General features: G+C 36.4%; 1 protein-coding gene across 1 annotated transcript; it reads right to left on the bottom strand.

Annotated features, from left to right (window-relative positions):
• LOC311152689 (uncharacterized protein) lies at nucleotides 1–26,910 on the bottom strand (the record flags this gene model as incomplete). Its single annotated transcript, XM_084203994.1, has 5 exons — nucleotides 1–165; nucleotides 2,049–2,224; nucleotides 6,054–6,281; nucleotides 10,421–10,493; nucleotides 26,905–26,910. The coding sequence occupies 5 exons, from the start codon at nucleotides 26,908–26,910 to the stop codon at nucleotides 1–3; spliced, it is 648 nt and encodes a 215-aa protein (XP_084060120.1).
• Between the last annotated feature and the right edge of the window lie 335 nt (nucleotides 26,911–27,245).

Below are 27,245 nucleotides of genomic sequence, written 5' to 3'. Positions count from 1 at the left end.
TTAGGTTTGCACAACTGATCTTTCATCATTTAAAATGTTGAATTTTAAAACTTTCTTTAAAATCAGTCTGAAATCCTCCCATCGCTGACTGGCATCAAGTAGAGCAGGGTCACTTTGTAAAAACCCATTCTCAGTGATGTAAATTATAGGGTTATTATATGTATCCTAGAACAAGAGAGAGAAAAGTTTTATTCAGAACAGATGTAAGAAAGCCATAAAATCAGATGCATTACCCTCTATCTTTTCTAAGCTACAAACTAAAACTAGTTTTCATCAAATTGCACTGACCCTATTAACTTAATTTTCCATGAAGTGACCTTTTATGACTAACAATGGAAAAGCAAAACTGTGCAAATACCCATGAAGACAGTGAAATGACTTATTTTAATGAGAAGACTAAAATATCTTTCCTGCATTAGCATCTGCTTATTGTCACTGCTCCTTAACCCTTGGTACTGGCAGTCACCACACATCTCCTTGCCAGGAGTAGATGTATGCCAGGAAAGCCTTACTGCTAGCATCAGAAAGATAATTTCTGGAGTTCAAAAGATGATATAACATTGGTGTGTCACTTCAAATAGTAAAATAGATATCAAATAAAAAGGTAATAGGAAAACACTAAGGCTCCTACTCTTTATAGCCAGCAGGAAAAAAAATTAAATTACAAATCCCAAGGTGACTTGTTTATTTATATCTTGTACAATGTCTTATGCCATCCAGATGGGCTCCAAAAAAGTCTTCTGCAGAATTCATAGAGGTTCTGTCAATCTGAGCTACAGACACAAATCCGTAATGTTTTCTCCAAATGTAACCACAACTGCATCAGGGCTTAGCAGTAGTTTTTACACATTAAAACTGCCTTGTAAGCTCTGGTACCAATACTGGGGCTATACCTTTTAAACAACCATCTAAAGCAACATAAGGCCCCCATTAGTAATGATCACTCAATCTCCAAATTTTACAAAGCAACAATTTACATGAATATCAATGGTGTCAATGATACTTTCAGATTTCCAGTCACCTCTGTTTTTTAAGGATTAAGGCAAACCAAACTGATACAGGGAGCAGGATGCCATTTCCCAGGTCCCTAATGGTTTTGCAGTAAGAATTGACTCCTGAAAATATTTAAGGAAGAGTTAATAATAATTTTGTTACATTTTAACACTTGAAGCAACCTCACTGCACATTTTCTCTATTATGAGATGCAAATATTTTCTCTCAAGTGCATGCTGACTACTGTTACAAGACCCCAGAGTTGGCAAAAATGCTCAGCACACAAAATCTTCCATCCAGGCACATAAAATGAAATGAGGATGCAAATTTTCAAAATAGATCAGTGGACAGCAACTCCCCAGGAAAAACATCATTCTGATGGGTGCTGGTCACATGAAAATATAATCCTTTCATTTAAATGCCTGAATGGCAGCCAGACTGCATGTGCAAGATACAAGCGTGTTGGAAGAAGCCTGACGCTTGAGAGCCTTCCAGGTAGATTTGTTCTAATGAACGCATTTTTCTCCTTGAGAACTGTGTCTGTTAAAAACTTCAGTGCCACACTCAGCAAGGTAACTGAGCTGATCTTTTATGTTTTGAACTTGGTTAGCTGGATTATCTATTTCCTCCAGAATGTTCCCTTCTCCATCACTGTGCCAGCATCAGGACAAAGACACTGTCAGCGTATTCAACATTTTGCAATGGTGTGAATTCAACATTTCACTCATTAGATCTATATTATATTTAAGGCTTTTCATTGGGTTCTATGAGATTTTAGATGGAGTTCGAGGCACTGGTCTCTTCAGCCACCAGCCTGAATGGCTTGACAATAGCCTATCCGAGAAACCATCTGTAACCCTTTACCCTGCCAGAGCTGCAGACTGCTCAGTCCTTCGAACTGCAAGAAGGAATTAGCTCACCTCTCTAAAAGCTCACGACTTCTAACCTTTCTTGTCCCCTCTTGCTAAGACAGAGATCAGCTTTAATTTCCTGGATGTGTTGTTAAAGCTGGCCAGTACTGGTGATGTATTTCCAGAGGCTTAAAAGGAATTTACCTTCTGTACAGATTTAGCAGTGGCTGACATGAATATGTTTCTTAAAGGACGATTTTTACACTGCTGAGAGGTCATTGTAAGTTTAAATATCAGGACACTTAAAGCTCTCAAATAGGCATTTTTAATTTTGCTTACATGCAAACACAACTGTATTGCTTTTAAACCTTCTGAATACACTAGATATTGAAATACACATCATAAGCTCTGGTTCAAAGAGTATCAATTAGCTTGCTCTTTTACTTGAACTATCTGGTTTACTGCAGTAATTGGAAAAGGCCAACAGTGGCCTTGAATTATTATTTGTTAAGCTAAGAGGCTCCAGACAGGAATAGGTCTCTCATGCTGGTGGAATGTAGAAATCAGGCAGTCTTTGCTTCAGAGACTTGGGCTAAATATACCAAAGTGTTTAATAACCTCAGAAACCTCAATTTCATAAAATTTTTGTGGGTTTTAGACTAGCACATATCCTTAATAACACATAGATGCATGTGAAATATCTACCCCAAGGCCTTGCTGTAATGAAACATAGAACTGGGAAATGTCTACAGAAGTAGAAGACAGCAAAAATTAGAAGGAGGAAAACTAAATTGCAAAGGTTAATAAAAGGTATGCTTAGGAGGTTATGTGTGGCTTAGATCATTAGTCTTAACAGTTTCTGAACCAGAGATTTTGTTTAATCCAAAGCAGGAAATTTGTTCTATGCTTCTATTATATATTCCTTGGTATTTTCAGGTTCAGCTTACTGTGTATTGATGTTTGAAAATGCCAGCACAGAATGCCATACTATCTTCTTCTTAAAAGGACAGTATTAGACTTCAACTTAACCCAACTTCAAATGACTGATCTTAGGGATTCCTGCCAAATAGCTTTTTTAAGACAACATTTACTGCAGCAATCAATTATGAACCCCTGATTTAGACAGTGACTTCCTCTAAACAAACAGGTGCATACACATCCCTTAGCACAGCAAGACTCAATAAGATTGTTTACAAAGTAATTCACAATAAATCTCACATGTAGTTTGCTTTTCCTTCTGAATGCAGCACCAGAAAAACTCATTAAATTCAGAGGAGATACGTGCCTGTGCCTGAGAATACAGCCATGCAAAAGAGAAAGGAATATACTAGAATTTAATTTTGAAAAGCAAATTCTTGCATTTTGCAATAGCAATTAGCAGCAAATACATCTTGATTCTCCAGCTTTCAAATGGGGTTCTATTTGTCTTCAGAGGGACTGGGTGTGTGTTAGGTCTTTGCTGATGAGACTACAAGGTTTACTATATAAGCTCAAACTGGGAAAAAAGAGCTCCTTTGCTGCTACTGGATCCTGTCCTCTCATATTCAACCCCTATGTAGAAAACACCAGCATTTCTCATCCTAATTTTCAGATTATAAATTATACAGTACCATTTATAACATCTAAGTGCAACTACCTATATTTTATTTTTAACATCTCAATTAAACACCTATATTGGAAAAGATTTATGTCTTTTGTTAGAAAATGAAGAGAAATAGAACTGCGTGCCTGAAAAATGTGAATGTCAAGTCAAATTTCCAGGTTGTCTCATACCTTCCAGAATAGGCTGACTTAGTTTGTCTGGATGTATCTGTGAGTCAGGTAGAAGCAGAAATACAGAAGAAAACATTCTTCTGAGGAAGTGTGTATGTAAGGTTATTGTGGAGAAAACCCAAAATTTTTGGGGTTACAGATATTAAGGAGCAGCTTGTCAGTAGAAAGTGAAGGACAGTCCTTTTCTCCTTTCTATCATCTTCTCTCCCCATTCTGATTCCCTACCTTCATGCTGAACTGAATCAAAACATCAAATTCTCACAGACTCAATATCCCCTTGCCTACAACTTCTGTCTTCTTCTGCACTGACACCTAATGTTTAGCAGCTCACTTGTTCTTCTCAGGGTACCTTCTAGGGTAAAAAAAATTGTACGAAAATACTTTAAAAACTTGGTGTAAGCTTTAAGCTAAAGCCTGACACATCTTAGGAACAATACATCTACAACATCACTGCTTTAAAAGACCCTGCCTCCAGAAACAGAATGGTTTTAAAGGTTTTCAAATGTCCTACATCTTAGGTGTGAAATTGGTAGTGAATCAGTTGGTGTGAATGATTTTATTTGAAAGGACATTGCTTTAAGCTTTCTAATTCTTCACATGCTCTTTGCAAAAATGTTTATATAGAAGATGATGGCCTTTCCATGCTATGCAGTTACAATTGCTTCAACAGATCACTGCACAGGAGAAGTGAACTCCTGCCTAATGAAAGTTGGCCTACTTGGAGTTCTGCCAATGCCCTTTCGTTAAATGTAAAGTTCATAATATTAATCAGGCAACTGTTTATACTGGGGATCAAGTGAACATTTTCTGAAATTACAGCTGAGTTTTGTCAAAATGTTAGCTTTCCTTACCAAGTGCATTCAGAATGTCTGCTTGCTATCTCCCACTCTGACAACTAAATAACAAAGCCCATTCAGTAAGCAGCTTGCTGAGGTTTTACAGTGCCTGCAGTCCCAGCTGAAGGAATATCAGTACAGGAAAGAAACCACAACTACTCAGCCAAATTTAAATTCAACACACCACAAAAAGCATTCTGAGGGAAAGACAAGCTGTGCCAGTGAAAGTGGGCCATGTATTGTAAATTTTGGTGGCAAAGAAAAAGCTTCAATTCAAGCCTCTCTGGAATACTGGCACACGTATCTGGCATGCTCTACAGGGAAAAATGGCTGGTTGGTCTGCTTACAGCAGATTTACCAGCCCCTCTTTTCTGAAATCTTGAAACAAAGGCTCCTCCACTCTCTGGTGAAAACCTTGATCTGCAGGATGCAGAAGATAGGCTGCTGTCTACTGAACAGCCAGGCTCTACATGACCAAAATTCTACAGAAGAAGATTGCTTCTGCTGGTACCACCCTAGTATAGATAAGGATAACCTGAAGAGTATTTTCTAAATCTTATCCTTTGTAGCCTTCCATCTTTGCAGTCTTCAAACCAGAAGAAAGGAATTGCCAAGGCAAATACTGCCCTAGAAGTATAAAGATTTATATCTTCTTGGTTGAACCGAGATGCAGAAGAGTAGGAAGCAGAATTGAGATTCAGAAGTTCATTCAAATATACTTTTCTTTTTTTCTCCTTGGAACATTATCCTCCCAGCATACAAGAAATCTCAGCCAGCTTCTTTGATTCTCCCATTGTTTCTGGTTCAGCTTCAGTTGCTTTTATTCTTCACAATTCTCTTTATTTCTTCTTCTTTCCATTCCCTCTGTTTTGTAGGCACAACTGCCCTTTCCTGTCTTTTCTTAGTGAGTGACCTTAAGCTCTCCCTCAGTCCACACCGATGGAATTAAAATAAATTAATCAGAAGTGGAACAAATTTTTTATCTGACTTCTAGCAATCTGATCAGTTTATTTGTGTGCTGTATCCCTTTACCCACTGCCTGCTGAGACTGTGAAAACTCATCTTTTCAGAGCCTCTGTTTGCCAGAGAATTAAGCATACTTCCTATCAGTCTGTAGAATCCTCTCTAATACGCTAAAGAAAAATGTCTGGGAAAAGTGTGTCCCTTAATGCAAAATAGTCAATGTGAAGTTCAGCACATTGGAGTATACTGATAAGCTATCTAAATGCACTTGCCAAATGAGATAACTTGTCTATTGTAAGCCATCCAAAAATATTCTCATGGCTAGGATCCCAGTAAGTATAAACATTCTGATGAAGCAAAATGATTTAGAGTTACAATTAAAAAAACTGGAGTAAGCAAAAAGATACATAGGAAACATAATAATAATCCTATCCCAAAAGATTGTGCTATCCGAGGGGATCTAGAATATTAATTAGTAAGTTGTTGCAAACCTATAAAAAATCATCCTATAATTACTCTGAAAAAAAGTTGCAATTTCAAAGCTACACTGCAGAAGAGCATACTGGATTAATTATGCCAGACTGCAGCAATAACCTTGAATTAAAGCTGCAACCTTCTATTTTTAAGAAACAATTGCCTTTCTGGTTGATGAAACCTGTCGTCCCATCAGGTAACAGACGTGACCAGGAAAGAGAAAAGCAATAATGAGTCAATCCAAGCTGTTTGATACATTTCAAATCTTCCTCCCACAGAGTGTAGCTGCCACAAGCTACATCACCAGTCTGGTTCTTGAAAACTCGATCTCCTCCCTGATGAGTGAATATGTCCCAGACATTAGGGCCCTTTCCATCTGCATTCCAGCCTTCTGCTTGAAGAACAAAACTTGGGCATTACACTTTTGACATCAAAAGACATATGTTGCAAGTAAATAATTTATCACAAAGTAGGTGCAAATCCCATGGGCAAATTGAGAAGTATTCTCTACCCACTCCTTATATTATTTAAAAGTAACTAGGAACTTTCAAGCATTAATATACATTTGCATTAGGTTTTGCATTTATTCATTTTTTCCTTGCTGCTAATTATTTGAAAATTATGTTTTAAAAAAACATTCAGACTTCTAACACTCTTCAGACTTCCTTAGCCAAAAATCAGATGTTTGCCACTCTTGAGATATTACAGGTTTTCACAAAGGGCATTTTCTAATGCAACTTCCATCCATAAATGTAAAAGATCAGTCCATATCAAAGAAAGCCTTTAGGGTATGAGAAATACATCCAACAAATAGGCACTTATGGCTTTCAGGATGTCCTTTGAAAATCTTGACAGTTTGTTAAAAAGAAAGGAATGCCATTATGAGCCATGGCCCTAGGCATATACAAGCTGAATTAATAACACAGCTCTAAAAAACTTCAGCTTTTTGTTTAGCCAGACATTCAAAGAAATTAATTTTGAATGTTCAAAAGCACTGCACCATTTTCCCCAAACTTTCAGAGTTTTAGGATATTTCTTCACAATTCTAAAATTGAGATACACAGATTACCATTAAAACATTCAAAATTTAGCTGTTGTCTGAGATCTAAAAATATATAATATTTAATTTAATGAATGCACCTCTCTTCATTAGAAATTTCTTTGTCTTTCCTGAGCCATGCTATAGCTGCGGCAAACATTACTTTTTTTTTGTGGAGAGATCTGTAAACTTACTTTCCTCTGTAAACCCCTGTGAAGTGTGATTTAATCATTAAATTGCAATTAACCTCAAAATGGCCAACCTCATTTACCACCAAGATTTTTCAGAGTCCCAGTGAATGCACTGTTTCAGGGTTATTCTTTAAAAACTAAAATGACATTGTGTGTTAAAATTATGTATAAATTAAATATCAGTTGGGTTATAAGATTAATAACTATATAATAGCTACATATCAATCCTCAATAAAAGTGTTTTAATAATCAATTAGTATCATCGAAATTAGAGATGGAGAAGAACTATTAGGAGGTCATTGAGTCCATCCCTTGCCAATGCAAGATTGCTCCCTTAAGTATATTCAGTACTTAATATACATCTGTCTTATTAAATCTAAGTTTAATGCAAGGTTAAGCATATTGAAGACACTTAATTTAAAGCATTACTAAAATCTGTAATATCACTTCTATAACCTAGCTTTTCAAAGATCATTGTCACATTTCATGGTCTTTACAGAATTTTATTGCAGCACACGAACACCCATACATCTACATTTGGTTGGTCAGTAAATTAAATTTTACATGGGACAACCTTCAAAGTAGGTCAAATTTCAGATCCAGACCGTTTGAGTTTTTCTTAATCTCAGATTTTATGATAGACTTGGTGCTCTGTCTCTATGCTCCTCAGAAAAATACATTACTACAAATTTTCTATATCCTGCTTCAAATTTCAAACGACTGCTGAAATAAACAGTCATCTGAGAGAAATGCAGAAAATAACAAGTAACAGTAATTCTTTGATGGTACCTAGAGTTTTGAAGCCTTTAAGAGCAGGCTTCCTGCACCATATTGATTCGATAACGCTCTTTTTTCAGTGGGGCTGGAATGAAGGGAAGAAAAAGCTGCCATAAACAGGCAGTTAACACACCTTCGGTTAAGAATCCTCATCTAGAGCAGAGGCTGAATGATCCCTCTTTTTTTGTCAGCCTTCCTCCAGCAAAGGTAGTGGAAGGGAGGAGGAGAAGCATTTGATATTTCTAGCAGAGACTAACAGTACTGCTCCGGTGGTCATTAGCCACTGTAAAGCCCTGACGGGGCTGGAGCAAGCAGAGACGCTTTCAAGCATCCCTGACCCTGTTCAAAGAGACTGCTCTGTGCAGCTCCCTGCATCTGAGCCACCTGACAGAGTGTAGGAAGGAATCCAGCCCAGGCAACAGAAACCTCTAGATACACTAGCACGTCCTGCTGAGCCACAATTAGTTTGCAGAGAGCTCTGCTCCGCTTCAATGAACCAAGCTTGCATCTCCAAGCTTGCTCAGAAACTTCCACTCTACACAGCACTCCATAGTGTAGGCATAACTGGAGTTTTAGTAAGCTCTGGGGCCAGGAAAGAACAGTAATGAGGAACTGATTTTACACTCAAAATATGTGAATTGGATACCAAATCAGCACATGACATGCCATCAAATGAATAATCTAAATGATTATGAAACATGTTTCCCATACTCTGCAATTATTACAACAGGAAGAAATGCAATGGTTTTCCAACTTGTGAAGCTCCTAAAGCAGGAATATTACTGATAAGCGTATATAAGTTTTCATGTACTTTTCCAAGTCACTTTTCCTCTAATTCAGCTGTCCTTTAACCTTTGGGAGTGAAAATTTCTTGACCTGGTCTCTGACCAAAAAGTGTAATTTTATTTGAATTAATGCAGTTCCATTATTTGGCATATGAAAGAAGTGAAGAAAACCACTTTTACCATTACAAGATTTTTTTTGTAACTTTTCCCCCCAAAAAAGAAAAAAAAAAGAAAAAAAATCAAGCAGAGAGTTAGAATTTAGCATAGAAATGGCCCTCAGTAAGAAGAAGTGCTTTTGAATGTTCTGGTGCAAATTGATTTTGATTTGACTGAGTCATGAACCTTTGAAATCTGCACTTTGAGCATGCAGAGTACAATTGGTATGATTTTTTAGCGCTTTGAAATATACAGAGTGGAGAAGGTTGTGCTGTGCATAAATACATAGCTGACAGCAAAAAATAAAGTACCCCGTCAGCTTGTGCCTCTTCCACTGTGTATCTTGTGATATGCACAGCAACTGAGTTTGGACTCTACAAGAACTATTGCTTCAATCATTCTGCCTCTAAGTCGGAAGCTGCACAGCCTCTGAAGCTTTCAGGAGAAGGAATTCCCTCTTGAGTTTCTTACTTCTGCAGGAAAAGGGCCATTTGAATAGTGTCTAGACCATATTATAGATTTTTTTTTTATGTTTTCCCCACTCAAAAACCTTAAGAAAGTTCATTAAAAATACATTAAGAGAACATTAAAGTTCCACATCTAGCCACTCAAAAGGCAGGAAATTATAATGCACACACAATTCACATTTTAAAAATTAGTTAGAAGAGCTATGTGCATTGCAGGACTCGAGTTAGAATCTGGCCCAGAATATTGATTCCCTGGGAACTGCGAGCTGTGCAGTCTATTAGGTGAACTGAGCTCGTTAAAAGGTACTGAGCATGGGCAAGTACTCTCAATTTCAGCAATAACCAAGAACTAAAGGCTACATCCTCAAAGACAATTTAGGATCTACAACTCCCATTTAGGTACTGAAATCAATGAGACTTAAGTGTCTGTATGCTGCAGGGTATACTATGAGAAAATCAGGTCTGTATGTATTTTGAAGGTTTATAAAGACAGATTTATGAAAGGATAAGGTTTGGAGGGGTTATGGCTCTAAGCGTCCCTGTGTTTATGTGTTTACATTTCCTAATCTGCAATATATTTTCATATTGTGCTGGGCAAATCCTTTCAGCAGTCCCTCTATTCAGCTGGGAACACGACACACGTCCCTGGGGGATAGCCCCCACAAGTCCAAATGTTAACCTCTCAGTTCATTGGTTTTCATAATCTTTGGAGATGAGTTCCTAATAAAGACTTCTTGTGAGTACCAATGTCTGATGAGGCAGTTCTCCCACCCAGTTTCAAAATAGCCAATAGCAATCCACTTGAACTAGCTGTAGAGAAATGATATATGCAATAAGCAGATGAAAAAATTACTTACAACTGCTTCCTCCTCTCCCCACCCCTCTCCTCCTGATAACTAGCTTCATTTCCATTACCTAACCATATTTCTGAGATATGAAACATCTTTTACCTTCTCCTTACTCCTCAAGTCAGAAGTGTTTAAACAGAAGTGCTACATAGATTTGCATCAGAAGTAGTGTCTACATAACAAGGCAAAGATCAAACACTCTCCTTCCTGGGTCCAGACTTTTTGTTCACTTAAAACTTTTTAACACTGATAGCTAAAAATTGACATCTTCAATTTGATATGCTGCTGTAGCTGCACCCCAAGCAAATCCAACTGGAAAAGCAATATCCTCCAGCACTGGCTGCAGAGGACAGGTGAATACACAGCATTATGTGTGCTGTGGAGATGTTGGTTTCGTTTGCAGACAACACTCCCTGGCTTGATCACTCTTCCACTTGTTACAAGCAGATTCTATATGGAAGACAAAAATAAACCCTGTGCAGCTTCACACACTGAAGGGTAAACCATGCACTTTGCATATCTTGGGATTAAAGTGGAGAGGTTCAGTCAGCTACCAGTAAAAGTGGAAAAGGCAGCAGTGGAAAAGACTAGGGTGGTCACGGTAAAAGGGCTCCTCCTAATACAAGAATTAATATGCAAAACAGATCCCTCTTTCCCTTCACTTGCCTCTCACCTCCCCATACAGAGACCTTTGCAGACCCTCTATTCAATACAATTCCTTTAGCCACCAGGCAAAAAATAATTTCCACCAGTAAGTGTCAAAAACCAGCAGCCCTTCTTTTCTCACATCAAAATTTTTTTTTTCTCTTCCAATACCAAGAAATTGTGCCTGAAGTAGCTGAAAAAGGATATTTTAACCATTACATGTTTTGCAGTGGAAACCAATGAGTAGACGAGCAAGATTTGTATGGGAGTACAGACAGAACAGCTACTGTTCTCCTTCTTTAAAACCCCGTGGATGCTCATTTTTTTAGAGCAGCAATGACAACCTTATGGCATGTGTGCCAGAATCAGCATCTGCAAAACAGCCCTCAGGTCTCTTCCTCTACCTTCTGTCAATGCTGTTACTGCTCTCCTGTCAGCAGACTGAAAAGGGAGCAGCAGCAGGAGGAGAGTCAGGTAACAAGTGGGATGGGTTGAAAGTAGTTTACTGTCCCTCTCCAAGAAACTGCAACACCTGGCACACTAGATGGCACTACTGAAATTTTTTTTCTTTTTTTTTTTTAACTTACTGGTGCTTTCCCCCCATTTATTGTAACAATACACCCACACTGCTTTTGCTGAGGTCAGTATCAGCACATATGGGACTGCTGTAATATATCACCACTATTCTTCTTCTTTACTCCACTTAACTCTCTTGACTCTGAGATCTTTCTGGGCGAGGACCTACTTCTGCAAAGCATTACTCAGGCAACTGACATTTTCTTTGATAATGAAAATAAGAAACCTTACCATGCATAGGAAAGCCACTAATGCAGTCAATGCACATACTTTTGCCAAGAATACACACAATAAAAGAATCAACTTTTTAGAAAAAAAATAAATTCCTTTGTAGAGGCACAGGGAAGCTGATTTAATTCCAAAACGAATATTGCAGAACCAGACAGTGTAGATGCAATACAAAATAATTTGGGCTTTCACAGCAGGCATATATTTCCTCAAGTGTCTTTCATAGGAAAGGTAAAAGCCCCTTGAATACAAAGGAACAAAGGGGAAAAATGAGTCACAACATATTAATTTTTTCCCAAAACAAATGCCGACACACAGTCTGGGCAAACATGCATATCCTCCATGTGTATTATAAAGGTGATCAAAATGTGATAAAATGAACTAGCCAATGTACTCTTGTTGATGCTGCATACTCAGGCTTTCATCTGCAAGACAAGGACAGCTGCCAATAAAACTCACCAGGGCCACCTTAAATTATGATTAAGAAGTATTAATGGACCAGAGTAATAATGCTTATTTTTTACATCATTAAATGTTACTGGTAGGCACCTTTGAAAATGTAAGTGACATTAAATTTTTTCCCTGAGAATAACACAATTCAATTTCACAGGAGATATAATAAAAATGTAACTCAATAATAGGGGGAGAGGGGCAGACAGGATATAGTAACAATAAAAATCCAATAAAAAGTTTTCTAAAAATGCTTAAGCATAAAAACAAGGCTAAAAAAGTGTCACTGCTGATTCCGTGTCAGGAATCAACAGAGAATGGGTTTTGAGAGAGATTGAGTAGGAGAAAAATATTCCATAAGCAGTCTGGGGGAGAGTGAACAAAATTTGCCTCAGAGGTTAAGACAGATTCACAGTAATGAGATACCAGCTTATGTCAGGTAAGTAGGCAGATTCCGGAAGATGCAGGGCTTCAAAATTCAGAGAAGATGCACTGATAGCAACTAAGATGAAACATTTCTGGCAACCCTGATTCCACATTTGTGATCCCATTTCTAGCTGTATTTCTGGATTCATAAGCCACTCCTTACTGCAGTGGTATGACTTGAAATTACATCTTCATTAGACTCTCTGCATGGCTTCTAGGATGCACTCACCTTCTTACTCTGATAATTTTCCCTACATCTAACAAATAATCTGGCCCCAATATGAATTTCAGTATTTCATTGTCCCATGCTTTTTTTTTCAATCCATATAGCTATAAAACTTAAAGAGAACTATTAAACTCTATCTAAAGGCACTATTTTTTCCAGACTACATTTAAGGCCTTTACATTTGCACTGGCACATATGTAACCAAATGAGCTCAAGCCAAGTATACATAAGAAAAAACAAGCAGCATCCAAATGTATTTGGACAAAGATATCTTTTTCAAGTCAATAAAAAGCAGGAGTAATCAGCCCTGATAATACAGGTTAGCAACTAACTTTACAAAATGTGAGATATTTTACAATGCATGGACCAGTAGAAAGATATACCTTCTTTGGAAGCAAGAATCTATGTCTCTGAAACAGCCAAAGATAGAAGTTTATATCTTCTGTGAGTTCTCTTTGTAATTGCCACTCATAAATTTAGCTTCTCTCTCTGGCAACATAATAGAGCAGCTATTGAGAAACAAATTTACTGAAATACTTTGAAGTCTGCCAGACAATTTTGATTTTTTAAATAGTAATACAAAATTAATGAATAGAGAGCAGAAGATATACTGTTATATGTCTGACTTTTAGCCATATACTGTATTCTTTAAGATATTTTAGCACTGGGCTCTAGCAAGGTGTTCTCAATTAAGTTATGGAGACACCATACTGTCTTACACTGTTGCTGCAGTAGAGAACTCATAGCTTTGATTCTTTAAATTCAGCCTTAATTAGAAGCCTCTCCTGGATTGTTGATTAGCCTTTCTTCTCCCATCACCAATGTGTCAAAATTCTGTTCCCAAACTTAAATCAAATTGGAAATGAACTATCATATTGACTGAAATGAAGGGTGATGACAAACAATGAAGGGTAATGATAAACAATAACTTTGAAGGGAGGCATTTAGTGCAGTACACAAAGATTAGTATTACTTCTGATCACATTTAATAGCTTCAATAATGAGCTGGAAGAGGGAGTAAATGGTACATTAATGAAATCTGCAGATCTATTAAACAAGGAGGAGCTGAGCACACTGCTGAAAATAGAGAAATAATTCAAGGGTTCTTGGGAAGATTAGAAACACCAGCAGAATATTGCAATGAGATTCCATTTAGAAAACAGATGAATAATATTTTGGTAAAAAAATCAACAGATGGTAACAGGTAAAAATCTGGAGAGCTGTAATGCTGGAAGAGATTTAAAATTAAGAACATCAGGAAAACTAGGCAGGAATCTGTAACTGAGCAGTAGATATAAACCGTGAAATTTGGGCAAAACTATTAAAGAATAAGAAAATAAATAATGACTCAGCTTTAAGGAGCTCTACAACCATCAGTTCTCTTTTGTCTACAGCATGGGCACTGGAAAAACAGACAATCAGTCAGATGGTTACAGATTTTACAGCTATGGAACTTTTTCCTGGAAGAAAACTTAAAAGTTAGCCATTCATATAACAGTGTTGTCCTCCATAAAGTGAATGACATAACAGTGAGCCGCTGGCTAAAAAAACATAAAAAAGCCCAAGACTGAAGAAATAAAATATTCTCCCACTGCTTCTGGTAATTGAATCATGCAGCTTGAATTTTTTGATATTCCTGAGGAAACTGCCAATGGATTGCCAGCTGCTATGAGCTTTCCAATGCCAGATATATGGGCACAATATCTTGGAGACCTAAAGCTAGTTGTGAGCAAGTTAGCTGCATTTGGGGAGCTCACACAAATTAATCTTGCTGGGAATAATGCTACAGAAACTATAGTGGAGGGCCAAACTAGTGTTACATCACTCCCTGAACCAGAAAAAGTCTCAGCAATTCAGCATGGCAACAGCATTAGGATATATAGTAAGTTTGTAAAGTGATATTCCATATTGGTCATCAGTCTTCAGAAGTCCTTGATAGTTCTTGGATGTTGAAGGCAATTGTTCTTTATTGCTGAGTGCCTTCATACAGCATTTTAAAGTGGGCTTGTCTGCTCAGGAGTTTGTCACTGTCACTGCATTGTGACACAACACTGGGTGCACAGAGCAGGGCGCTGATCCACAGCTTTAAATTTGCACACTTCAGTAGAAAACCTGGCAAAAGCCCTTTCATGTAAAGCCATGCTCTATTCATTTATATCTTGGCAAGTCCTGCTGTTCCATACTTCTGGATCATTCATCTCTTAGGTGAACAAACTTAAAAACAATGAGCCATCATGCAAAAATATCAGGATTTTAAAAATGGAAGAGATAGATACATGAAAAACAAGACAAAAAGTACCAGAAGTATAGGCAGGCCCTCAGGTCCCTTGTTGAATGTACTCTGAGACAGCACCCTTTCACTGGTGTTTCAGGGAGAGCTGTCTAAATTTTCCAGAAACTAGAATTTCAAGATATTTGCAGAGCTACTGACTGGCAAACATGCTTAAAATTATTTTGCCAGGAAAATATCTGCTGCAACTTATCAGTTTGGCTGCAACTGGTCATAAAGAGACATCTGAATGATTTTAGCTAAACTTGTTAAGATTTTTTGAAATAGATGGCAAAGTCTTACACATGCTTGAAAGTGGCACAATTTCCCTGTTTATGCCATGAATCTGTAGGCTATTTTGCTACACAGCTAAATCTTCAAAACCATGTACATACAATCATCACTGGACATACTTAGTTCTGCTTTAAAATCAGTATGCCTCATTTTTTACACTAGGTAAACTTTGAAATCCCAGCAACCTATCCTCTGGAACATAATTTAAGTGCTTAAAACAAGAAGTCAAATTTAGCTGATTTGAAAATGCTTTTGTTTCGCTGTTTCTGAAATGTCTCCCTTCTTAACAGGTAAATCATATTTACCCTTAGAAACTTGTCATATTACTTGGTTTTTATTGCTGAAAGCATATATACATGATGTCTATATTATTCTCCCATTCTAACATTCACAACTTACATATTTCCTAGCACAGGAATGTTTTTAATTTCTTCTGACCCCACATGCCATCAACAAGATGTGGGCTGACATCACATCACACGGCAGGGGGTAAAAATATTGCTGAGATGTTTGAATACTTACAGGCACAATATCTGTGGAGATCACTAACCAGAGCCAAACAAATTTGAAAGAAAACTGACACTGGTGAGACTACATGGCTGAATAAATATTGGTGCTGCAACATGGTGGAAAGCCTGAAAAGCTGGTGCAGGTACCAGGCACCAGAGAATATATTTGAAGAGACACTACACATGCTGATACTAAGGGAAATGCTTCAAGCAACATCCATATCACTACAAAATAGCAAAAAACAACACCATCAGATACACCTGTTTTAAAACTGAATTATAACAGAAACACTTTTTTTTCATTTATATGCAGATTTTCTCAGCAAAGCACTAATAACCTAAAATTTCTTAACAATTTTACTGCCTTTTTTTTTTCTTTCATGGTTTGCGTTGTTGTGAGGGTTTTTTGTTTATTTGTTTTTGGGGTTTTTTAATAGTTTTTAGTTATTTTAACACAATTATAGAATAAACCAGGAAAGGATTCTGCCCAGACCAATTTTATATTGGGGATATATTGACAAAAGAAAATTATTTCATATGCACAAAGTCCTGCTGAGTCCCACTATTTGTTTTCAGAATTAGCTTGAAATAGTGCAACTAGTTTATACAGCACTGAAACTGTATCTTTCATTTTCTTTTTCTTCCAGAAATTCTGTTTCTCAAGTCACTGACTATGACTAATGACATTGACTATGACTTTAGCAAATATGCTTGAAAAGCTTCTTCCACCAGTCAGGATTAAGAAATGCCATTATATTAGTGCATTTACATAAAATTCACTTCCCTGTATCAGCAATATAGAACCATCTACTATTAAATGGCAGCACACTATGAGAGACAGTAGTTGATATTACATTCCAAAAGATTTGTGCTTCCCCATTATCCTGTAAATATTTTTTCCTTTTGCAAGAAATACTATCCATTGTACTCCTTTTCATCCTGCAAAATAGTAGTGAGCACTATGGCCTGCACCTGGAAAAGGAGATGTACAACAGCACTTTAATTTGACAAATTAATTCAAATACCTATTTGAAATTCAGCAAACACGGGTTATTTTTCAAACAACTTGAGTTTTATGCATACATACACACACATATATACAGTCTTTCAAACTGTATTTTTGATGTGCAGTGATATCTCAGGACTATGTTATTCTGGAAATACCACAAAATATGTACCTGACTCTGAAGCTAATCTAATAGAATAAAATGGGGGAAAAAAAATCAACACAACTGTTTAACGTAAATTTCTATTCCTTAATTTCAACACATAAATTTAAAAAAACATTAAAGGATACGGTAGGCATCATGAAGCAGCACTGACCTCTTTACCATCACAAAAGTTGTTTCCTTAATAAAGAAATCACATGGATAAATACAGTGTCTCATTCAATTTAAGCTCTTTATGTGTTCTCTAATATTTTAGTTTGGCACAGAGTAAACTGAACTATGACATAGCATAGATGAAGTCAAACACATTTTTCCCCTTCTGACAAAATACTCCAGAATTTTATAATCAGACAACAAAAAAGGTGGAGTTTATGGGTAAGCAAATTTATTTTTGATCAAGCTTCTTTAATTCTCTCTTAATTGCCCTTCAGACTAAACTGGTGAATAGAACTAGTAAAGGTTGTCGTATGGAAGTTTTTGGCTGCTGAGTGATCAATATCCCATAGGAGGCAACAGTTAGAGAGCTCTGAGGATGTGGATATTTGGCACACATCCATACTGAGCTCTTAGAAATGTTTCTGGTTCCTCACATTGCCATGGAGGTATGCAGAAAAAATTGTGTTTAGGTAATTAAAAGAACTACATCATAATCTATGGCATAGATTGGGACAGGGGAACAAAGGCAACCTTTTATTTTCTAGCTTTTGAAAAGCAGATGTTGTGAATAACCACTATTAGGCAGAATATATACAGCAGCTTATTAAATGTATTTTAAATCTGTCCAATGGGGGTGCTACTACCCACATCACTCTCCTCTCAGTCTGAGCCAAGGCAAGAAGTTGTAGCAACAGAAAGCTGTTGCCTCTGATGTAGACCTTGCCGTTGGTTGCAGTTATTTGTTTCCTTGCCAAAGAGTGAGTAACTTTATGTTGAGTTCCAAGCTCTCCAGCAGACTGTGCTCTACTGATTACCAATTACTTTATACTCTGTTTCTGGCCTGTACTCATGATCTTAGCCTCAGTTTTGTTTTGGTTTGTCTTTTGCATTTTTTTAAAACACAGCCTTTGGCAGTAGCAGGAGAATGACAGGGGAACTTTTGTTGGGCCTCCAAATTCTAGTATGGAGCCTGCTCCAGCTCTGTAGGAGCAGTCCAATCTTAATGAAAAGATGATGGGGGCTGAAGCATTCTCAAAGCAGCCAGAATCTTTGGCAGATTACACAACCAAACATTAACAAGTTCTCCACTGAGCTTATATAATGTGTAATTCTTCTCCAAGGCTTGCACTGGGTCCAAATTTAGGAAAGCTTAATAGATATGGCAAGAGAGGTAAGCTGACAAGAATGTGTCATGGGTGTCCCAATTCTTATTCACTCCTCAGTCAGTGCCTAGAGTGCTAAAGCTATATTGTTTCCTTTCAGCAGAAATTTCATGCTTTAGATGCCTCTGCTCCATACCACTAATATAAATTTGAGACTGAAAAGAAAAAGGCGGCCAGACTTGTGGTCTGAAACAATAAAGAATAGATGCAATGGTTATTAGACATCTTAAAGGAATTTTTTGCAAGGGTCTGGTTCTTGTTTTGCCTGAGACAGGTTAGAATATGCATTTCTCAATAACCAGATGAGTGTCTTAAGCAGCACATATTGGTTATCCTGTGCTGAACTCAAAAATTCCTCTTTTTTTTTTTTTCCTTCTTCTTGGCATCCTGGGTATCTTTTTGAAAAAAAAAAAAATATACCATAATGCTGCATTGTGACAACATATCTTGGTTCTAAAACTCAGTTTTCAACATAAGGGGAAAAAAAAAGTCATAGTAATTTTTTTTTAGACCTCATCTTTCCATACTCACTGTTTTCCTCCTTTTAAATATCTTTGTCGAGAATTCCCCAGGATGCAGTATAAAAAATGCAAATTCTATCACATTTCCACAAGTAGATACCCAAAGGTTTCCATTTTAGACTCTGCATGGACAGGCTCTACAAACAAAATCAACAAAAGCTTTCCATTAGTCACTGACAGTAGGATCAAGTCAGCTTTCACTACAAAAAAAAAAAAAAAAAAAAAAAATTAATGAGCTGGAATGAAATGAGAAGAAAATAACACATTAATGTTATCAAAGTTTTTTGTCCAACAATTTTTTTTTTCATATGACTGCAACTGACATATTTTAAAGGTACTTTTGCAGTCTTCTTTCACAATAGCTGAATTCCACTATGTCATGGGATATTAATAGGTATTGCAAAAGGGATTTGGATTTTTTATTTCACTCTCCTTCTCTTATTCAAGATTAGCCAAGTCCTGATGCCATATATAAGATTTCTAAGGGTTTTCTAATGGCTGCAGGTTTGGTATTTTTCCTGCAGAATACAGCCCTGGATTGATGCTTAGAACAGATCCAAAATATGTATCATTCATCATGCTTTGTGTCATGTGCTATTGGTTATAGAGCTTGCAATTGTTATCCAGCTGGATTAGTGCCTTAATTGTACCTTTGCTATTCAAAGAGAAGGTTTAAAATGAACACTATTTTTGTTCTCCTACAATAGTTCAGTGAGAATGTCAGCATAACAGAACAAGCTGGGGACACTTTCTTAAGAGAAGATTTTGTGATTACTATAACTCCTGTTTATCACTATACCTGTTTATTACCCTGGAATACTTTATAGCCATTAATTTTTCTAGGCACTGGTTTGTTGTCTCTTTAAAAATAAGGTGATATGAAGTTGAAACTTTTTCAGGTTTTTTTTCCCTTGAATACGCTGAGTTTACAGTTTTATGTGAACATCTATGAAACGTGTTCACAGATGAAACAATGGAAAGAGAACAATACATAGGGAATAACACTGCCAAAAGAGAAAGAATCCTTAAAATAAAATAAAAAAAAGAAGAAGAAAAATAATTTAAAAAAAAAAAGTATGTTCATACCAATCATTTACTGCCACAGTACTGGAAGCATTCAGTGCAAAAAGATTATAATGATTATAATGCTGTTATGCACAGAATTTTCCCTGTCCCTGGATAGACACTACACAGGAGAAAAGAGCCCCTAATGAAAAGAGAAATGCTTTCTCAAAGGCCACACAAACGATCAATATCAGGATTAGGAAACATTTAGCTCTTTCATCAGGCACATGTCCTTTCCAGAGGACAGTACCTATCTGTACCTTCTCATGTCTACTGCAGGATTACCTGGCACCAAGCACATTTCCGAAAAGCTAAGGAAACATGCAGATAGATGTTTACTTTAAAATACATAACTATAAAAATGGAAAGCTAGAAGTTTTTTGTTAGCTTTAATTGTCTTTCACATTGACGTATACCCTGAAAGCAAATACACAGTTCTGTTTTGTTCTGGCCAGCATGTCTGTCAGAATGTGCTACAGCATTTGGAACCTCGTATGTTCCTTCAAAAACTGACATTAACGGGGCTTTGTAACTGAAATGTTAAAATGTCAGAAACAAGACCTGAAACCCAAACCCACGTATCTCAGCTCTGCCCTTCTCTGCAGCAGCCTGCATGTACTGCTGAGTGGATGCTGAAATATATCTTTTCATCCATAACTTCGCAATAGCAAGTTTCCTGTACTAAATTTACTTTGCATCTTAAAAGTTTAAAAGTTGAACGATGGCCTATTAAAGCCAATACTATAGAATCTCAGCTTCTGTGGAGAAGGAAATATTAAAGGCATGTGTTCTGTACACAACCAACTAAAATAGGAACACTGTAATGACATTAAAGATTACCTTTTTATCATTCAAATTTCTCTTGTGAATCTGTAAAGGAAAGAGGTGATTTTATAAAAGACAATTATAGCTGCTTTTGAGGAGAGTTGTGATTACAATCTACTAAGAGGATGGATAAGTATTTGACTATGGGACTAGAATTTTAACAGAAGTGACAAACCTATCTGAAAACAATAGCTTTTCCATTGGAGAGCATCAAAAAACTGCTATGCTTTTCTGTTGTGGCTTATCTCTTTCACTGCCCACTTAAAGCACTTTAAAATTTATCCTCTTAACAATCATTAAAGCTTGAATAATATGTTTGCATAGTTATTCATCACAAAGAAAATTAAGGAAATTTTTGTTTAAGGCTGGCAAAGGGAAAAAAAATGTTTGGTTATTTGACCATAATTCAGGGAATTCTATGGAGTAATGCCATTATCCCACTCACAGCATTTGATACTTGTAACCTCCCATGAGTTCATTCATTCTGCTCAGACAGGCACTTCTGCAGGCACTGAGTCTTTGTGATTCCTTGACCATGGTGCAATCTCTCCTGGGTGTTTTTCTCCTATGCTATGCCACGGCATCATTTAGTGAGATAAATGCTTACATGTACTTATTCTGAGACAAGAACCACATAAAGAGGGGAGGAAATAATTCAATTTTCCAAACATTAGCAATTTCATAATTTCACTTGTTTCTTAAAACTGTTTCTTTCTAAATAAGGTCCATACCAATTAAAAAGAAATACAGTTTGCATCATCTGTATAAATCTACCAAATAGGAACAGATTGATAAAAAAGCACTGAAAAGAACATATCTATACTAAGTGTTCTCTAAGACAAATTTCAAAGTCTTCAGGTATGAGTCTTGCTTAAAGCTCTGTAAGAAGAAATCCACAACCCTTTATGTAAGGAAAAGCAAACTACTACATGTTAAGATTACAAAACTGGATGATTTTTTTTTCCTCAAACTTAATAAGTGAACTGGGATAAAACTGACCTCTGGTCAATGATCATATCTGAGAAATTTCAACTGTGAAGGTGAAAGTTTGATAAAGTCATAAATAGCTGAAAAGGACAGAAAGGGAACATTTCAAAACCCTATAAATGTCACTATGATCTCCATTTGGAGTACCATTGTTAGTACTTTTACAATGCAGTACAGACAGCAGTCTAAGGTGATCAATGGAACAACAATATGTCCTAAAATCCATCTTAAAAAAGAGGAAAAGTATCATGAAGATTAGAGATGAGATCACAGATCATCCAGAAGACCACCTGCAAAAGAGTAAGACAAAGAAGAAAAAAAGCCTGTTTTAGCCAGCTACAGTTGGAACGACCTTTGAACCACTAAGTCATCAGTTTCCAAACACCCAGCTCTACTGGCCAATTACTCAGCAGGACCTGACATGATCAATGATCTGAAAGTTTTTAGCTGGTTGTATTGATCAAATATATAAACAAAACACAACTGTCAGCTGCTTTGAGTTTACTGCTGATGAAGTGATGTTTAAAACAATTAATGAATTAATGCTCAAACACAGATGAAAAAAAACCTTAGCTAATATAAAAGAGCAAAAATATTTACTACTCAATTAATTTTCATTATAATTGATTTTTTAATTGTTTGACTGGCAAAAAAAAAGTGTGATCTATAATTACCAGCTACCCATAACAGCTTTTTCTTTTTTTTTTTTCTCTTTGGATTTCTGTTTATTTCTAAAGTGAAGGAAGCAGGATTGCTGGTGCTGCCAAACCCTTTTCAAATTATTGGTGCTAAAAAAATAAATATCAGAAAATGCAAATTATTACAAAATGTGAAGGTTGATTACTTTTTGTAAAAAAACAGGCAGATGAGCAAATGCTATGAAATGCTGAGGCAGGGCTGGGGCACACAAAGGAGTTATGGTAAACTAATGAGCTTCCAGGTGTTGGCTGAGCTTGGGTAGCTAGTGATATTTGCACTCTTAGCCCGGAGCAAACCTGAAACAAAAGGTGTGGGATAAATCTCCAGAGAAAGCACCCCCTGTTAGCAGGACCAGCCCCAAAGGAGAGTCAAAGTTTGCAAAGGCACACCACTTTATGAAGAACAACTTACTTCACTCCTCCTTGACCTACTCTGAAAATAGGAACAATTTTAACTTTTAAAGGCAGTAATTTAATTTCCCTCTGACAGCAACAGAATGATCCAGGACTCAGTACTAACTTACCTTTTCAGAAGTGTCTATAAAACAGGGGTTGCTTTCAAAAAAAGATTTGGAGTCAAATTCATTATTGGTCTTCTGGAAAATGTAATTTATGTCTTGCTTAGCCAGGTAAGATGGGAGGCAATCTAGCTGTTAGAAAATAAGGAGCTGAGTTGAAGAAAATGGAAAGGGAAAGAATTAAGCATGAAAAGAGTACTATTTAAGGAAAGGGTAAAAACGGAGAGATTAATTTACTGTTAGTTCCATTTTATCTCTTGTAAGTACATTTTTTAATTCTTTAAATCAAAGTTCTTCTGCTCTATGTGTACTGCCATTATTTCCCTGGAATGGAAAATGTCTGTTTTGTTCAGCAAGTGCATGTTAGAAATCTTGCGCTATTAAAAGATGGTGCCAATGTTAACTGCTATACAAAGGATTAAATCTTAACTAAGTAGTATTAAAAAGTGACTCTATAAACCTTTAGGTTATTGGTACTTAAAGATTTTTTCAAAGAAAAGAAGACCAATATGAGGGATTAATAGTTAAGGTTATGCAAAATCCACTTAATCAGCATGGCTAATTTTAGTTTTGACTAAAGCTGCTGGCAACTATGTGTATTTTGCTTTGGGGCTTTACTTTTGAAGAGAGCAATGAATACATTTTTGAGGTAAATTTATCTTAACTGAAAGTCTACCTAATGCTCTTTAATTGCTGAAAAAGTGATTTTAATAGCATTTGCATTTAGGAGAGGAAGAAGATCTTCAGCTGTGCATCTTTAAGACCCTAAAATAAGCATTTTATTTTCACATTTATATAATTTACTACTTGACTGTAAAACAGGGGAATTTTGTAAACAAGACAGTCATCAACATGGGCATTGTTTATGAAGAAATAATAGTTCTCCTGATAGTACATGCTCTATTCAGAAAAAGAGCCTAGGAAAACTGGAGCATACTCCAGAGATACAAATACAATGACTTGCCAAACTATGTAGGGCACAAATGTTGAGAACAAGGGTCTTTCATTGACAAATGCTGCCCAAGCAAGGCAGATGCACAGCATCAGCTCAAGTAGCCCAGGCATTTTAAACCAAAAATATAAACTTGCTAATACTTACAGTACTTTTACCTGGCTCCAAAAATCACAAAGGATTAGATCATTCAACATGAAGTGGATTAAATGGCAGTTGTGCTCTTAGCTTAAATCAAACTATATGAATATAAACTCTATGTTTCTTTTCCTTAGAGAGTCATATAAAATCTGACTGCATCCTAAACTGGTGCGGTAAGGTGTTGAGAAAGCAAGGGCTGGGCATTAGGTGAATTCAACTTCACAAGACTGTCAAAAATTGTGTGGGAGGAGCTACCCTTTATATTTAAAAAATGAAGAGCCATGGTGATAATTCCAGACTGGATGATAAAGGACTTTATCTAATGGGAAAAGTGGGTAAACCTACTAAAATTAGACTATTGATTTACAATTATGTGAAATTTGGGTAAGTGTACCTATGTTAGCACACTGCAATTACTCACAAACAAGGTAATGTTATGTTACATAGGGCAACATCCTATGCAACATAGGGCAAGATCCTAACATACTAGTATAGAACAATTTAATTTATCATAAATTGAAGTCTCTTCAGGTACTTTTAATGCTACTTTTTTTCTCTCCAGTGTCATGAATGAATTGAAATTCATGCAGCTTTGCTTCTCTACACCTGCTGTCATGGCCTGAGAAGGTCATCCCACCTTCACTCTCTTTTAGCATTTTCATGGTACTTTTTCAGTGGAACCTGTTTATCAGCTAGGATCATAAGGTATGATATACTGGAATAGATTCAGTGCATCCAACTATGTGAGTATTCTGCGTGTGGCAATAATCAGCATCTTCAGAAGAAAGCACACAAATTCCCAGTGAGCAAATGAACGTTCTCTCAGCCTATGCCAAGGGCTGGAGAAGGCTTGAGCACTTTGTACAAAAGCTGAAAATTGCATGAAGTCAGTTCAGTCTATCTAAAATTAGGCAAAGTGAGTAACTGAACAAAAGGCACTTTGGGGAAACACAATCTCAACCTGTCAGGAGTGATGTTTTCCTTCCAGTAGCAAATTTATTCTGCAATGAATGTTGTGATTAGTTCTGTGTACTTACAGAGGTTGAGTTTCAGCTAGCTTGTTGATGTGTTGATATTACTGTTATTTTGATAGCAATTTTGAAATTGACTAGACTCACATAACTATTTGGGGGACAAGCTTGTGCTGATCTTAGTGCTGCCATGGCCACATTTCTATACAGAGCTGTGTTATAGATTGCCTCTCCTACAGGCAGTATTTGCAAGGGCTAGTGTTATAGCATTTTGGCATATCTTGGACACAGGTCCCACAAGAAGCCATATGTTCCCCAGGGTCATGTTAGAAAAGTTGTCTTCCAAGTTGCAAATGGCAATTAGGCCAGACTCAATGAAACTGAGATAATTCATATTGTACTGTTTTCCTTGGTTAAATATCATCCAGTAATACAATTCTGCCTTTTAAAAATATTCCTATTTATATTTTATATTTATCTAAAATCTTCCTATTTTAAAATAAATAACTGTACTATTTCCCTTGGTTAAATGTCATCCAGCAATAAAATTCTGCCTTTTTAAAATCTTCCTGCTCCCACCATCTAGTCTTACTCAGATATTGTCTTTGATTCTTGGTTTAGATAATTGCATGGCAGATGACTGCATGGTACTCTTTGCTACAGCTCAGAAGAAGCTGTACCTCTTTGGTTGGAAAAAAAATTGTTGGTAGAGATTTGTAGGAGGTACGTCTTTGAAAATGAATTATGTTAATAGTTTGGTTAAGAATCTTCAAAGTATTAAATTTTCTATTTTTCATTGTAGAATAGCAATTGGAAAACAGTAACTATGAGCAATAAGGGCCTGAGCCTGAAATTTCCTATACAGCTGTAATTCGAATTTCTTCACCACGAGAATCACACAGCCCCCATTTCCTTATACAGTTGCTTTTCTTTTTTTCTTGAAGGCATTCAGAAAGCGCACATGTATCTTCATATCTTAACATTTGCTGTTTGCATTCTTACTTAGATGTATGTGACCTAATGCACTTCTGTGAGGTAGATCTCAAAAACACTTCAAAATTTGAAAACTACTTACCTCTATGTGTTTCTACATAGATATTTATATTACAGCTTCTCAATTAAAAAAGGAAAAAATTACCCTTCTATATCTTCTAGGAAACATTCCTAAAAATGTATTTTAAGCTCTGATTAGACCTCCCTATATCAGAAGCTGTGAGTTTGGTTTTTTTTTTAAGTGAAAGTATTGTTACTTATGAATAAATTTGTTTAGGTATACTATAACAAATGGTTTCAATTTTAGAGTAGAAGTATCTATATCCATTATAACTCACAACAAAGAATTGTAAACTTTGGAGGCTATGTAAATCTCTGTATCATTCATTGTGCTGCTTCAAAAAACCAGCATCTAAAAAAAGGCTGACAACTACCTGGAATGTAAAAATTGAGACATTAGATAGGGTCTAATAGTCCCAGCAACTTTTGAAAGCATTCCTGGCACATTGCTTCCACTGAAAGAAGAGGTAGTGGTGTGTGGGATTCTTAAAATGTCCTTACAGCCTGCTGAGAGTAACTTCAAAGACCTTAGGTCTTCTGTTTTTACACTGCATCAACTCCAGCCATGTGGGCCTCCAACAGCAGCAACTCTACAGTTACTCCTGTTTACTGTCTATTCCACCCATCATAAGCAACATTTCCCCTCTGTATATTGCATGTATCCTTTATTTTCTTCTCAGCAAGCAGGACGTGCAATCTAATATGCATTTGTATGCTGTTAAAGGTTGCTGCCATTTTCTATGAAGTGAACACATCTAAATAGAAATTTAGTTATAACAGGAAAAAACCCTAAATCTATCAATTTCAATTAAGTACTTTAAACTCTTAAATTTATCCTAAGACAATACTGTGATTGTACTAGTACATACATTTAGGGGTTGCATTCATTATGAGGGAAAACAAAGTTACCTTCATCTTTGCATCTTTACATGTGATCCTTTCCTTAAAAAAACCCAGTGAAGCAATTTTCTACTATTTAAAATACAAGCTCATAACTTTTTAACCCCAATCTATATAATGATATTGTATCCTTGCCCTTTTTAAAATTAACTATTCAAGTCGTGTGGTACTTGACTGAAATGAGAAGGCTCACTGCTTATGAGTGCAAAGCCATTCCTGGGGAAGTCAGAAGCAATTTTGCATTTTTTTCAACATTAAAGCAATCTGGATTACATTAAGGGTGTAGAAATGACCGCGGCAAAAGTTTTACTGACTAGGATTGTATTTGTGGCATATATATATACACATAT

Source organism: Fringilla coelebs, assembly GCF_963513975.1.
Source record: "Fringilla coelebs genome assembly, chromosome: 4".
NCBI classification, from domain to species: Eukaryota; Metazoa; Chordata; class Aves; order Passeriformes; family Fringillidae; genus Fringilla; species Fringilla coelebs.
This window is presented reverse-complemented; position numbering and strand designations above follow the sequence as displayed.